The sequence below is a fragment of the Trematomus bernacchii genome, unplaced genomic scaffold, assembly GCF_902827165.1.
Source record: "Trematomus bernacchii unplaced genomic scaffold, fTreBer1.1, whole genome shotgun sequence".
In the NCBI taxonomy this organism is placed as follows: domain Eukaryota; kingdom Metazoa; phylum Chordata; class Actinopteri; order Perciformes; family Nototheniidae; genus Trematomus; species Trematomus bernacchii.
In genome coordinates this window covers 440,131-453,234 of record NW_022987547.1, presented here as the reverse complement: position 1 = coordinate 453,234, position 13,104 = coordinate 440,131, and the positions used below count along the sequence as shown (strand labels likewise).

Genomic DNA, 13,104 nt, shown 5'->3' with positions numbered 1-13,104 from the left:
CTGCTGATGTGCAGCCATGACCGGAGTACTAAGGCAGATCAAAGACCCGAGTGCAGGCTAAAGGGATGTTCCACTATGTTTTAAATTAAGAGATGTATTGTTAACCAACCCCTATCAACTTATTCTGACCCCTGTTTTAATCTTCCCGGTCATTGCATAATGAGGATTTTAATTTAATGAATCCATACAACCAAAGTGATGGATAAATGTATATTTTTGACATATGAGCATTGGATTATAGAATGACCCAATACATTTATCCAGGTATTAAATCTCAGGATATCAGTCGGATGAATTATGAAATGTAGGCATCTGCAGCGGATTGTTTTAGTTTAGTTTTGACGCATTAGGTGTTGTTTTTTTTGCATGTGAGTTTGAATCATGGAGCCAAGACAGCTTCATCCCATATTTCTGTCACCCTGCTCATCAATTGTAGACAATCTCCGCACTCCACCGACAAGATATTTATCACCCCACGAGCCTTTTTTCATTTTTTTTCAAACCGTGTCCAATATGGTATACTGTAGGCAGTTTAATTTGCTGATTCATGCTCCAACCTATGCTGCAGATGGTACATTTATATACTCCGTGCACACAGCCCTTTATTTTACCATGTTTCTTCATCGTTCTTCCTCGGTTTAAAGCATTTTCTTGAATTGATTTCCCTTATACATGTGGAGCGGTGTGTGACCAATTCATAAGGAAAAAGATTAAAGGAATCTTGAATTTGAATATTTTACTGCTGTGATCACACTCGTGAATGTATTGGGTTAGAGGAGACAGTTTGAACTGTTTGAAGTTAAAGAATATCAGCATATTTCCCACACACACACACATGTAAAAAAGGACACTAAACAAAATGGCCCAAATATGGTCGTTCACACTGTGAGATAGATCATGTCTCATCGCTATGGCAACTGCTGACAGCTACCAGTCACTGTTGTCATGGGAACAGCTTGACAGGCTTGTAAAGAGACTAGGAAGGCAGAGAGAAAGGACGATCTGAGAGGGGTGAGATAAAAATGAAAACATCACAGAGGGAACTAACAAAGCAGCCCATCACATTTTTATTTAAAATATGTTTTGTTAAATGTTTGATTAATTCCTTTTTGATACAAATAGTGTTTGCTGTTCGATGGCCAAATAAGCTAAATCTGAAAAATGTTTTGATGTGAGGAGACTTTCCAGCTACCTATCAGATGGATGGTGTTTCTATGAAAGGGGAAAGGATAAATGAATTTTTTTAAATGCTACCTAAAGCTGCCAGTAAAAAGATTAGTATTTCCCATCTTGGCTTTAACATGCCCTCCACATCTCTCCTTCATTTTCTTCCCATATTTCCTTCCTTCCCCCTCCTCCTCAGAAAGGCTTTTAGGTGATTAAAACTAGCCGGATAGGTTTTTTTATTGCTATTGTTTTTCTGCTTTCTCTGTCTGCCATTGTAATTGCGGAGTGCTTCTCTCTGAAATATCGCCTACTAGGTTTTTCACTTTGGGGCAACAAATTTCATCAAGTATCAAAGCAGTTTATGGATCAAAACACCAACAGTTGAAGGTCACTGGAGCAAAAAACCAACTACATCCAACTTGAAAATTGCTTTTGGCTGAGTGCAGTTCTCCACCAGGTGTGTCTGCAACCACCACTGCGGTACCATTTATCCTGAGGAATTAAACCAGTATCTAAACGCTGCATGCACCTGCTGCAGACAGCTGTATGGATCACAATACAAATGCTTTTAAATAGCATAAAGCCCTTTTTCTGACCATGTGTAATATCTATAATATCATATCTAAAACATGAAGTTACTCCGCCAGTGTTCAACACATTTTTGGAGTAAATGGTCACATGGTCACATCTCTCTGTATCATAAATACATATCCTGCTTCAATTTAAATGTCACAGTCATGAACTATGACCTGTTATAAACCACCTAATCCGACCCTTATTACACTTACAGCCTTGACACCAGCATCAATAATATGCCAATGTTAACTCAAGAATATTTCAAGAAGCTCATTTCCACTCACTGTTTTGCCGCTGCACTTTCTTTAAAGAGCATTCATAAAAATACACAAAGCCGTTGGGTCACTGTGCGACCTTTCCAAAAATACCGCACTAGAAAAAGGAGCAGGCTGCAGTGGAGAGATGTTGGATGTATTATAGCTCAGATAGATGACAAATGGCTGATGCTTTTTTGATTATTATTGGCTTGTGGCTGCTGAGGTCAGAGGCTCATAATAAAAGTTTCAGCAGGAGCTTTTTTACGACTTGAATACAAATAGGCTTCTGTATGGATAATCCAATAGACCCTCTCTCTCATACCCTCAATCTCACAGGGTTGACAGATTGAGGAGGCGGAGCTTATACCCAGTCAGACCCTGGCAACAACATCATGGTGATGCAACGGTACATACTGATGAGTCACTGCTTGGATTTTGAGTGGTTTTATGATTGGAAAGGGACCTGATTGCTGTTTTAAATATTGGTGTTTTTTTTTTTGTCTGTTTATTTATATCCAACATTTGCAGTCACAAGTACACAGACACACAGACAACACTGCATTAAAGATGAGGATGATGACTAACCACGTCCCATGTCCTGCTCCTTCCAAATGCTGCTGTCACATCCTGTAAATACGAGTACACCATCTGTCCGCCCAGCTCTGCCTCACTGCTGCTGCTTCTCTGCTGAACTCTCACAACACTAAAGATGATCTGTTTTTCAAGATCTCTTCTGACATCAAAGCAGGAGATGGGATCTACACCTTCCTTTTTGTCAGATAAAAAGAATAAAAACAAGTTGTAATAGCCCTAATTGTTATTTTCCGACCAAAGTTAAACATGTTCCTGCTTTTGATAAGAGTTCCAGTATCTCTGAAATCCTTTGAGACCATTCTGCATAATTTACAAAATAGCCGTCCGGCAGTGAAAACCTAATCATTTTGTCAAGAAAAAGGTTCCACTTTGAAAACCAGTACTTTGTAAACATATATATATATTTGTTGATGTTGCCAAGGTTTTGCATCATGGCTGATGAAATTATGTTGTAGTGTGACTTTTAAAAGAGAAATCTCTCTCTGTGTGTGACCTACGACTGACCTCATTATGGGATTTCAAACGGAAAGATATCTACATGTAGGGGCGGTGTTTGAATCCCAGATCTGATTACGGTACTGTAGCATTTAAGAATGCTGCCATCATCGTGTGATTTCTGGGCCATTTTTGTTTTGTTGATTATGTTCCATATTGGGTTTTTGGCGATCTAAATGCTTATTATTTGTATTCTTAAATATTCCTTTATGCTCATTCAAACATTTTGGTTTTGATTTTGCTTGTTGGAAAGAGATGGGACCAATGTTTTGTAAAAGGTTTTGGACTAATCCAACCAAGTTTCCAGAATATTGGCAAAAGAAAATGCAAACTAATCTGCTTTTCCATCCGCTGCCATTATGAGAACACTAGTTGTTGGTTTATCTGAATCCATATAAAAATCAGTCAATACAGTTAGTGGAGTCTCCGGTCAGGTGCCATTGAACCATTGCCCAAGAATAGAAAGAAAGAGAGTTACATTATTCAAATCTTCCGATCAAAACTCAAACAGTTCAATTAAACATGAAAAAAGTGATTGCATTGGTTTCCATTTTTATAATTTTACCAACTTTTCTACCTCAGTCAATCATGACATTTGTTACGATATTTTCCGATTGCAATATTTCCACCAAGTTTGGAGAGGATCTTACTGTCCTGGTTTTCTTGGACCATTGGGAGAAAAATGTCTGGATAATGGCAATGGCATTTGCGAACTGGACACTTGTAGTTAGCTCGGTGCTATCTAAGAACTCTTTGATCTGCTTGCTGTACTGCATGTAGAATATGTATTCCCTGTTCTATTCAAAATGTGATATCGGCTGTAGTACCTCTTGTTGTGTTGTGAAAAGCTTTCAAACCATGTCATAGAGCTAGATTTCCCATTAGTTTTTCTTGTACCGAGTTCAGTTTGACTGAATAATGGGAACATTCTAGCTGGCGTAACATTTCTACTCCAGTGTGGGTGTCACTCGTGCTTTGAAGAAGAATGGCCTTTGCTGAGAGAGGAAGCTCAGCATGGAGCCATCTCATCTCAGTCACATCTGAGAGCATTCAGAAATGCAGCTTTCATCCTTTTTATGGGGGAAATATAGTCGTGCTTTATAACTCTTGATTTATTCAGTGGTGGAACAGCCCATTTCTTTGTGAAAAGTCTTGTCGTACAACTGGTTGGTCATAGGGAAACAGAATGTGTACATCCTTCATTGCAAACTCTATGTTATGAAATCATTATATGCTGTCATATTGGACATTTACTAAATATATCCTTCTTTTTCCTCTCCCACTGTGTCTGTTTCTTCCCCTTTTCCTCTCTTCTTGCCCTTTTTGTCCGTCCCTTTCTCCTTCTTTACCTCTCCAGTCCACTCCACTCCACCTGGCAGCAGGATACAACAGGGTGAGGATAGTTCAGCTGTTACTACAGCACGGAGCAGATGTTCACGCCAAGGACAAGGGGTACGTATAAAACAAATTCAAGTGCACTAAAAAGAGAGTTTTAAGGTAGACATTTATTTTGACCTTTTGAAACACTGCATAATCCTTTAGTGGTAGTTGTGGTAGCAACTATGTGATTGGACAACAAACCACACGCAGGGCTTTCATTGTGTCTCTTAACATTTTCCAACTGGATATGGAAGTGAATTTCTTAATTTGTCATTAAATATTGAGTTATCTATCATACATTTGTGATAAAACTAGGATGTGCACTTACTAAAACATGCTTAAGTTTGAAATGGCGAGTGTACTGTAGATGCTAGACTGATACTAGCTGTTAGCATTAATTGATGTTATTTTAAAATAGAAATTAAACTTAAGAAGATTGAGGCAGACAAAGAACATCCTACATTTTAAGATAAATCTAAATCAGAATTCCATGCTACAGAATTAATTTGCTGAAACTATTTAATTATTTTAGCCATGCTAGCGAAGAGGCTCTATACAGGACTAATAAGCAGATGTTGTTAGCAGGCTGTCACGCTAAGCTAAGATGCTAGCCGATTAAAACATTACACCTTAACTTAACATCAGTATTTTAGCATTCTAATTTTCACCATGTCTGAATGCTGTTGTAGTGTTCCGCTTTGAAAGCACCATATAGCCTCTCAGATTTGTCAGCATGGCTGTAGATGCTTATTTTCTTTTTATTAAGCTGAACAAAGATACAATGGAATAAAGGGTTACATATGAGAGTGTTTATATTGTTTTTGAAAATGTAAATGTATATTTACTGTTAATAATGTTTATCTTTTGCCCCTCCAGGGGTCTGGTGCCTCTGCATAACGCCTGCTCCTACGGACACTATGAAGTTACTGAACTGCTGCTAAAGGTACACTCACACATGCTATCTCAGAGACTGCTTAAACATACCCTTTATAATATAAAGTAAACAAAATGTTTTTCGTGTAAGAAATGGAAATTGCATCCCAGAGAATGAACTTCCACTTTTTTGTCATTGTATTTAAAACAATACAAATATGTACTAGCTAAACAGTTTTCCACAGTTTTCCACAGTGTTTGTAAGGATTGAAAATGGTTGTTAACAATGTCAACTTTGCTCTTTGTCCTCCATGTTGCTTCCCTCTCATTTACTCATACACTTTTTCTTATCTTTCAGCACGGTGCGTGTGTGAACGCCATGGATCTTTGGCAGTTTACCCCTCTCCATGAAGCGGCGTCTAAAAACCGAGTGGAGGTGTGCTCTCTGCTGCTGAGCCACGGGGCCGACCCGACCCTGCTCAACTGCCACAGCAAGAGCTCCGTGGACATGGCGCCCACTCCCGAGCTGAAGGAAAGACTTACATGTGAGTGTGTTGGGCTTAATTTACATAAACTGCAGCTGCGGCGTACAGGCAGCTAAATGTGTCACTGTGCTGAATTAATGAATAGGTTGTTTTTAGGAGAGACTGTTTTTACACCAGACATGTTGGGAGCAATGTGTTCGAGCATTCAGCCGGATGAAAATGTGAATGTTCTGGTAACAGGACTGTTGAGCTGAAAACAAGGAAAGATGGGTTGAAAGGGAGAGAGATGATAACATCTGACATGAACAGTTTCACATGCTTGGAACGCTGAGCAGGACAAAATAGAGTCTTGACTGGTTTACATGCTGTGTACTAGATGAAAAACCACAGAAGAAGAGTGTAGAAAAAAACATCAGGGTTGCGGTCGAATAGTCCAAAAATCAACTCCTATCGTCTATTCCTTGACCTCTGTGTGAAACGTCACGGGGTCAAGGAATAGTGGATAGGAGAATTCAAAAGGATTTAGGAGAAGAGACTGCGGTACTTTAGAGAATCCGACTGCACTTTCACTATCCGACGTGTTTATGATGCGCCAGCGGACGTCATAAATGTGCGTCTGCTGCTGTGGGGAAACTATGGAAACTACAGTTTTCTATACAGCGGACTACAACATGGATGTTTAATAAGAACGAGGGACTACTGTAAACTCATCTAGAGACTCTGCACCGTGCTCTGATGCTGTTGTTTTATGCTTTATGAACGTGGACAACAGAGAAACATATTCTTCATGACCAAAGTTGGAATTGAAATAAAAAAGGAAGGTGAAACTTATGCTCGTCACCCTCTCCCTCCGGTCCACATGAATACAAATGATCCCAATACGTATTATTGTATGAAAAGATCTTAAAATAAATACAAATGTATTTATTATAAACGTTAGTCCTTAACATCTATCACTGTGTATATCACCATTCAAACATCTTTTAAAAGTTGAACAAACCCCACACAGCTCAGTAAAGACTGTGAAATGTTGACTTTATTTGATCATTTCAGTAAAAACTAACGTTCATATTTCTCTTTTTGATTATAATACTGATGAACGTTCAAAACAAAGCACTTTGGCAACTTACCACATACGTTTTAAAATGCTTAATAAGCACCGTAACTTTCATGATATCATTTCTCGGTCATAATCGGTTGTTTCCGTGAACGGCCGACTGTTGTGTGACGGCAAATGCTGCGGCCGCAAGGCATTGTGGGGCAGCATTTTCTCCTCTCCTTTCGTAAAGGAAGGTCCAGTAGTTCCTAAGCTAAAGGAGGTTATAAAGGAAGTTTGAAACCTCCTTTCCTATCATCTAGAGAATTCGAACGGCACTTATAATGGCTGCCACTGAGGTACTTCCGGGTCATTTCACTCCGTTAGGAAGGTTCCTAAGCAAAACAGACTATTCGACCGCAACCCATGTTTTACATCTGTTTGTAATCTTTAAAAACAAACAATGTGACAATGAATCTATGTTGTTCAGTCCCTGCTTACTTTGAAATTGGACTTTGAACTAGGGAGAGTATTTATTTCAAAAATATTGTACTCACCAATACGTTGTATAGCTATGCTAGTGCTGTGTACTGGATGAAAAACCACAGAAGAAGAGTGTTGACAAAAATTAATTAGAAACTTGCGGACTCCCTAGGAGTAGGAGCCGCAATACATCATTTCCCAATTTGGGATAAAAGAAGTAGCTATCTAGAAAGTCTATCTATCTAAGTAACAAAACAACAAACATCTCCTGCTATCAGCTAGGCTAACAACATGCTCCCATAGTCTGTTACAGGCTACACCCTGACCTTTGTCGTGGCTTCAAAACTCTCATTACAAACTGAGAAAAGGTCTCATTTTGAATTGGATCACTGGTTTTTATTTGGTGCATGGTTCACTTCCACAGTTTAACCTGTCAGGGATCTATTTTACAGCAAAACGTACGCAAGCTGTATATCTACAGCAACATCCCCATGCCTCTGTTTTCTTAATGGAGCATTTTTCAAAATGTATGATATTTAATTAAACAGAAATTGAGCAATAATTAAATTCATTTGCTTTGCTCCTGCAGAGTCACAGCAGACAAGATAAGTCTTTGTCTCTGCCAGAACGCTCTCTGCAACTCTTTGAAAGTTAATTAGGGATTCAGCTCTCCCACTTGTGGCGCTTTCTTTGTAATGAAACGGATCAAAGATAAAATCAATGCTACATGAATCACAAGTCGTCTCGAGTTTATGTACAACTGCAGGACAACTGCACCTGTTGGCTGTAAGAGGATGTGATTATGGAAACAGTTGGACATTTGCTGCAAAAACAAAACACCAAATCTAGAAATGAAGACATTTGAGATTGAATCCAACCTTTCTATTTAGTATTTCTTCAAAATGTAATGTTTTTTCCATATTTGGGCATGCACTTTAAAGCTTGTAAAGGTTTTATACCAAAGGTCTTTTCCTGTAACAACTTGTCATCTGCTGAGTAGGGTTTGTGAAATAATATTTTGGATGTGCTTTATTGAACCTTTGATAACCTGACATTAAGTCTCCTGTTGTCTGGAATACAGAATGGTGTAGAAAAGCAATATAGAAGAAATTCCATTGATAAGTTAGCCCAGATGATTGAGACACACGTGAAAGTTGATCAGGGTAACTGGCTTTGAAAAAGGAAGTAGCCAGTTGTACTATTTTAGAGGAAAAGTGTAACATTTAAGGACATTTCTGTTGGGTTTGTCCACCTTTGAGGCTCTGGTGGGTGTTTTATTTAAACGTTTGGGTCGTCTTTCTCTTGTTTCCAGTTTGCCAACCCCTTTGTTTCTCTCAGCATGACAGAGAATAAGCACATTGGCCAAATTGTTACAGTTTTAAAGGTTGTAGATTTAATAGGCTAATGAAATGTGATTATCAAGACAATACAAATATAGACATTATGTAAGTTTGATCAGCAGCTGCTTTTTGACTTATCTGTGAATGAATGTAACAACAGTGAGTAAAACATGAGATGATATCATATATTTCATATGTTGAGCATTTTAAACTAAAAGCCGTCTTTCACACTGACGTGAAAGAAGCTACAAAGGAGGAAAGAAATCAGTTGAATACCTTGTGTAATTGAAAATGCTTTGCCGTTTGTAGAGCACACACAAGTATGTCCTAAAATCCTTTTCTGACTTTAAACTGAAGACTTTCTCTTCTTCAGGCATTTAAAAAATCTTCAAATGAATCGGAGAAGAAAATATTTCTTTGGCTGAACTCGCAGCTTGTGAATAAAAGCCTCAAACTGACATTTCTTTATTTTGTTATTATTATATATGTTTTCTTTATGCTGCTAGTTTCCTCTCCTCTCTCTTTTGACCACGTTCCCTTGAAGATGTGACTTCCAACTATTCCGTTTACACGTTTGATTATAAATGCATGAATGCCGTCGCTCAATAGCTAGATAGATTTGAACTCACTTCTTTTCATGCAGCCTGAAATGCTTCTGACGCAAAATAGTTTGTTTTGTTATTGTGTAGCCCTCGGGGGAATAATCACTTGTTTTCACTCCAACTCCAGGACACAGACTGTTGCATCTAAAGTTATTAGTTTGCTGGTGAAAACTTTAAAGCAGCCTTTCTGAAGTATTAAAATGCAGTCATTGCAAGTGAAAGAATGAAGGGGGAGAACATTGGAAATCTGGTTTTGGTCAAGCTTTCAAAGCACCAGATGCTTCTCTGTGGGTTTGGATGCTTTTGGCTGGAAAACTGTCAAAAAGAAACTCAGAATTCGACTGAAACCGAGGCTGATTTTCTTACGTCTCTAACATGTTGACATTTTGTGTGTGTTCAGATGAGTTTAAGGGCCACTCGCTGCTCCAAGCTGCTCGCGAAGCTGACATGGCGAAGGCTAAGAAGACCCTGGCTCTGGAGATCATTAACTTCAAACACCCGCACACACACGAGACAGCACTGGTGAGATCAACACACACACACACGCTTTTTTGCACACACACATTTCTTCACTGCTGCAGAGATGCTCAGATGATGTGTGTGTCTATGTTTCAGCATTGCGCGGTAGCATCTCCACACCCAAAGAGGAAACAGGTGACAGAGCTGCTGCTGAGGAAAGGCGCCAACATAAATGAGAAGAATAAAGAGTGAGTGCTGTTTTCTTTTTAAATAATTAAACATATAGTCAATTACACGCAGTAAGTGGTATATTATGCTTTAAACACTAAGTTGGACACTAGATGAACATGTTTATGTACAGATTGAGTACATGTAATACTGCATTAATAAAGAAATGTTGACCAATTCTTTCCTCTGTGTAGTTTCATGACTCCTCTTCATGTGGCGGCAGAACGAGCTCATAATGACATCATGGAGGTGCTACAGAAACATGGTGCTAAGGTACGTTTGTCTCCTTTCATCATACATCGACTTCCACCATAATCCTTGTCATAACTAGACAGATTGTTTAGTTGAATCACACTATTTTTACATCAATTGGCTAATCCACAAATGGATTGATGTTCCAAATGTTTCCTATGTGTGTGTTTTGATGATTGGGGGTATCTGTTTCTCGTTCCCATGTACAGTGCTTTATAGAAAGTATGCCAATATGATTAGTTTTTTTCTCTTACTAGAAATAATTGCAGTAATCAGCGTTACACATCGGGTTTTGTGCGTCAGACCCTCACATACAAAGAGCAGTGTTTACTTCCAGAGCCTCCGTTATGATTTGATATGCAACACTCATACAGGATAGAATTCAGCTTAGCTGGAACACACAGTTTCTTTCAGTGGTGGTGACTCATCTTATTTTCATTACTGGAACAAATGCGTTTTCTTGCGCTTACTGTGAGATTGCTATCGATGCTGATGCATGTAAGTGTACAAAATGTGCTCTCACTGCATATAGATTTGAATAAGAACACAGGGTCAAACTCGTCGTCTCAGGTCTTCTCTTGTTTTTCTTATCTAATACGTAAACATCTCTCACATTATACCTTGTAAATCAAATTATTACTTTCATAATCTTTCCTGTGGTTTAGGCCATAGCAGGACATATTGTAAATCAGTTATCTGTATGTGATTTTTCATCAGCATGATGAATTCAACTGGTTTATCAAGATTTTAATTAGCTTAATATGAGATTTTTGTATTCATGAACATGTTACCATTATCCAATATATATGAATAACTTTTAAACAAAATATATAATAAAGAATATAAATACAAATAAATTGAACTAACCCAACTTAGTAAAAGAATGCCATACATTTTGACATGCTCAAATAAACTATACAACAGTTATACAAAGTTATCAGTTACACCTAAACATCATTTGTAAACTTCTAATAGTGAACATCTTTCATGATGATATTTGACTGGTTGTATGAATGTCACATTTTGTTCTTGTTTACGCATACTTAACATCACCAAATCACATGTCTTTATTTATTTATGTTAAATCTGTTCAAATATCTGATGTTGTTGATGGAAAACTCGGCTTAAATGCATAAAAATCTACTAGCATAAGAACGTTTTTGCAAGCTGCCAGAAATTCTAAAACATATTATTACAACTGGAAAAAAGTAGACCCTGCAGCACACTGTAGATGAGGGTTAATGGGTTCACCAGAACATTTAATTACATGTCATTGAGAATGTTGAAGTATCTAAAGGTGATTTTCTTTAAAGAGGTGAAGCAGTTCAGCTAAGTATATAAGTCCTTTAAAGAATCCTAACACAGGGTTGTGTGTCTACAGGTGAACGCCGTGGACACGCTGGGTCAGACGGCGCTGCACCGCGCGGCCATGGCGGGCCACCTTCAGACCTGCAGGCTGTTGCTAGGATACGGGGCAGACGCCTCGCTGCTGTCGCTGCAGGGCTTCACTGCTGCTCAGATGGGAAATGAAGCTGTGCAGCAAATACTCAACGGTACGCCAACACCCTTTGTGTGTGGTGTGGCTGGGTGTGTGTGTGTGTGTGTGTGTGTGTGTGTGTGTGTGTGTGTGTGTGTGTGTGTGTGTGTGTGTGTGTGTGTGTGTGTGTGTGTGTGTGTGTGTGTGTGTGTGTGTGTGTGTGTGTGTGTGTGTTGTGTGTGTGTGTGTGTGTGTGTGTGTGTGTGTGTTGTGTGTGTGTGTGTGTGTGTGTGTGTGTGTGTGTGTGTGTGTGTGTGTGTGTGTGTGTGTGTGTGTGTGTGTGTGTGTGTGTGTGTGGTTGCTGTGTTGTTTGGTTGCTATGCAGCTGTTAGTAACTGGGATTAACTGGAATTGTTTTGAAAGGTCAGTATTTATACCTGGAGACTGAAGGTGCAGTTTGATGAGGGGAAAGGCTGAGCAAACTCACCTGTGCAGTGCTAGAGGAAGTTACACTTTACATTACTGCAGTAATTCCAAATGTAATGTGTGTTTAAATATTCCTTATCAAATACTTTAAGACTTTTATGAGAAACTAAAATTAGGCGTTTCGCAATAAAGCAATACTGATGACATCCTTCATATTCAAATAAAAAATAGATATGTTGTGAATAATGCACACGTGAAAATATGATGTTGTATTATTTATCTTAAGTTGAGTAGATTTGGAATAGCCTCCAGCATTTCTGCCTGCCTGATTTATTGACCGACTGCATCATCCTTATTTTGTCTTAACCACATCAATTAAATAATCAATTGGAAAATGTACTTCCAAACAAACGGCCGTCAGTCAGTTGTCATTCTGATGAATGCGGTGGCAGAAAATGATTGAATTACTCTTCAGAATATTGATGAATCACTCTTTCCTCTAAACAGTTGTCTGGTTGCAAAGTTGACTGTAGAAATTAGTTTATTTAGCAACAATTTAAACCGAAAATGCTTAAAAATGTGACATTTTTGGATGCAAGACGCTTACCTTGCATCTGTCAACAAAGTGACATGCAGCAGTGAATCCCTGGGTTGTGTAATGTCATTTCTCTTCAACATTTGCAGTGGATGCATTTACTTTCATGATTATGTTGTAGCTTTTGCTTATGTTTGCTCAATGCATTATAATCTGTGACTCCTGTATGCTCTGCCCTTTAGAAAACGTGCCGGTGAGGAACTCGGATGTGGACTACAGACTGCTGGAAGCTGCTAAAGCCGGAGACCTGGACACCGTCAAGGTAGATGAGCTAGGATTTATTTTATTATCAACAGTTGGCACTTTCCCTACTTTTTGGGGGTATTAAAGTGTTAGATAGTGTCCCTCCACACAATCGCCTTACTTAGAAAATGAACAA

At 38.6% G+C, this 13,104-nt stretch overlaps 1 protein-coding gene across 2 annotated transcripts in view; it reads left to right on the top strand.

Moving 5' to 3' along the window:
* Window positions 1-13,104, top strand: part of tnksa (tankyrase, TRF1-interacting ankyrin-related ADP-ribose polymerase a) — a 77,564-nt gene that overhangs the window by 42,251 nt on the left and 22,209 nt on the right. For both annotated transcript variants that reach the window (XM_034123253.1, XM_034123252.1), the window contains exons 7-14: window positions 4,447-4,541; window positions 5,346-5,412; window positions 5,701-5,887; window positions 9,689-9,810; window positions 9,904-9,995; window positions 10,170-10,248; window positions 11,609-11,780; window positions 12,908-12,987. In XM_034123253.1, coding sequence (XP_033979144.1) covers window positions 4,447-4,541; window positions 5,346-5,412; window positions 5,701-5,887; window positions 9,689-9,810; window positions 9,904-9,995; window positions 10,170-10,248; window positions 11,609-11,780; window positions 12,908-12,987 — 894 coding nt within the window. The remainder of the gene's footprint in view (window positions 1-4,446; window positions 4,542-5,345; window positions 5,413-5,700; window positions 5,888-9,688; window positions 9,811-9,903; window positions 9,996-10,169; window positions 10,249-11,608; window positions 11,781-12,907; window positions 12,988-13,104) is intronic.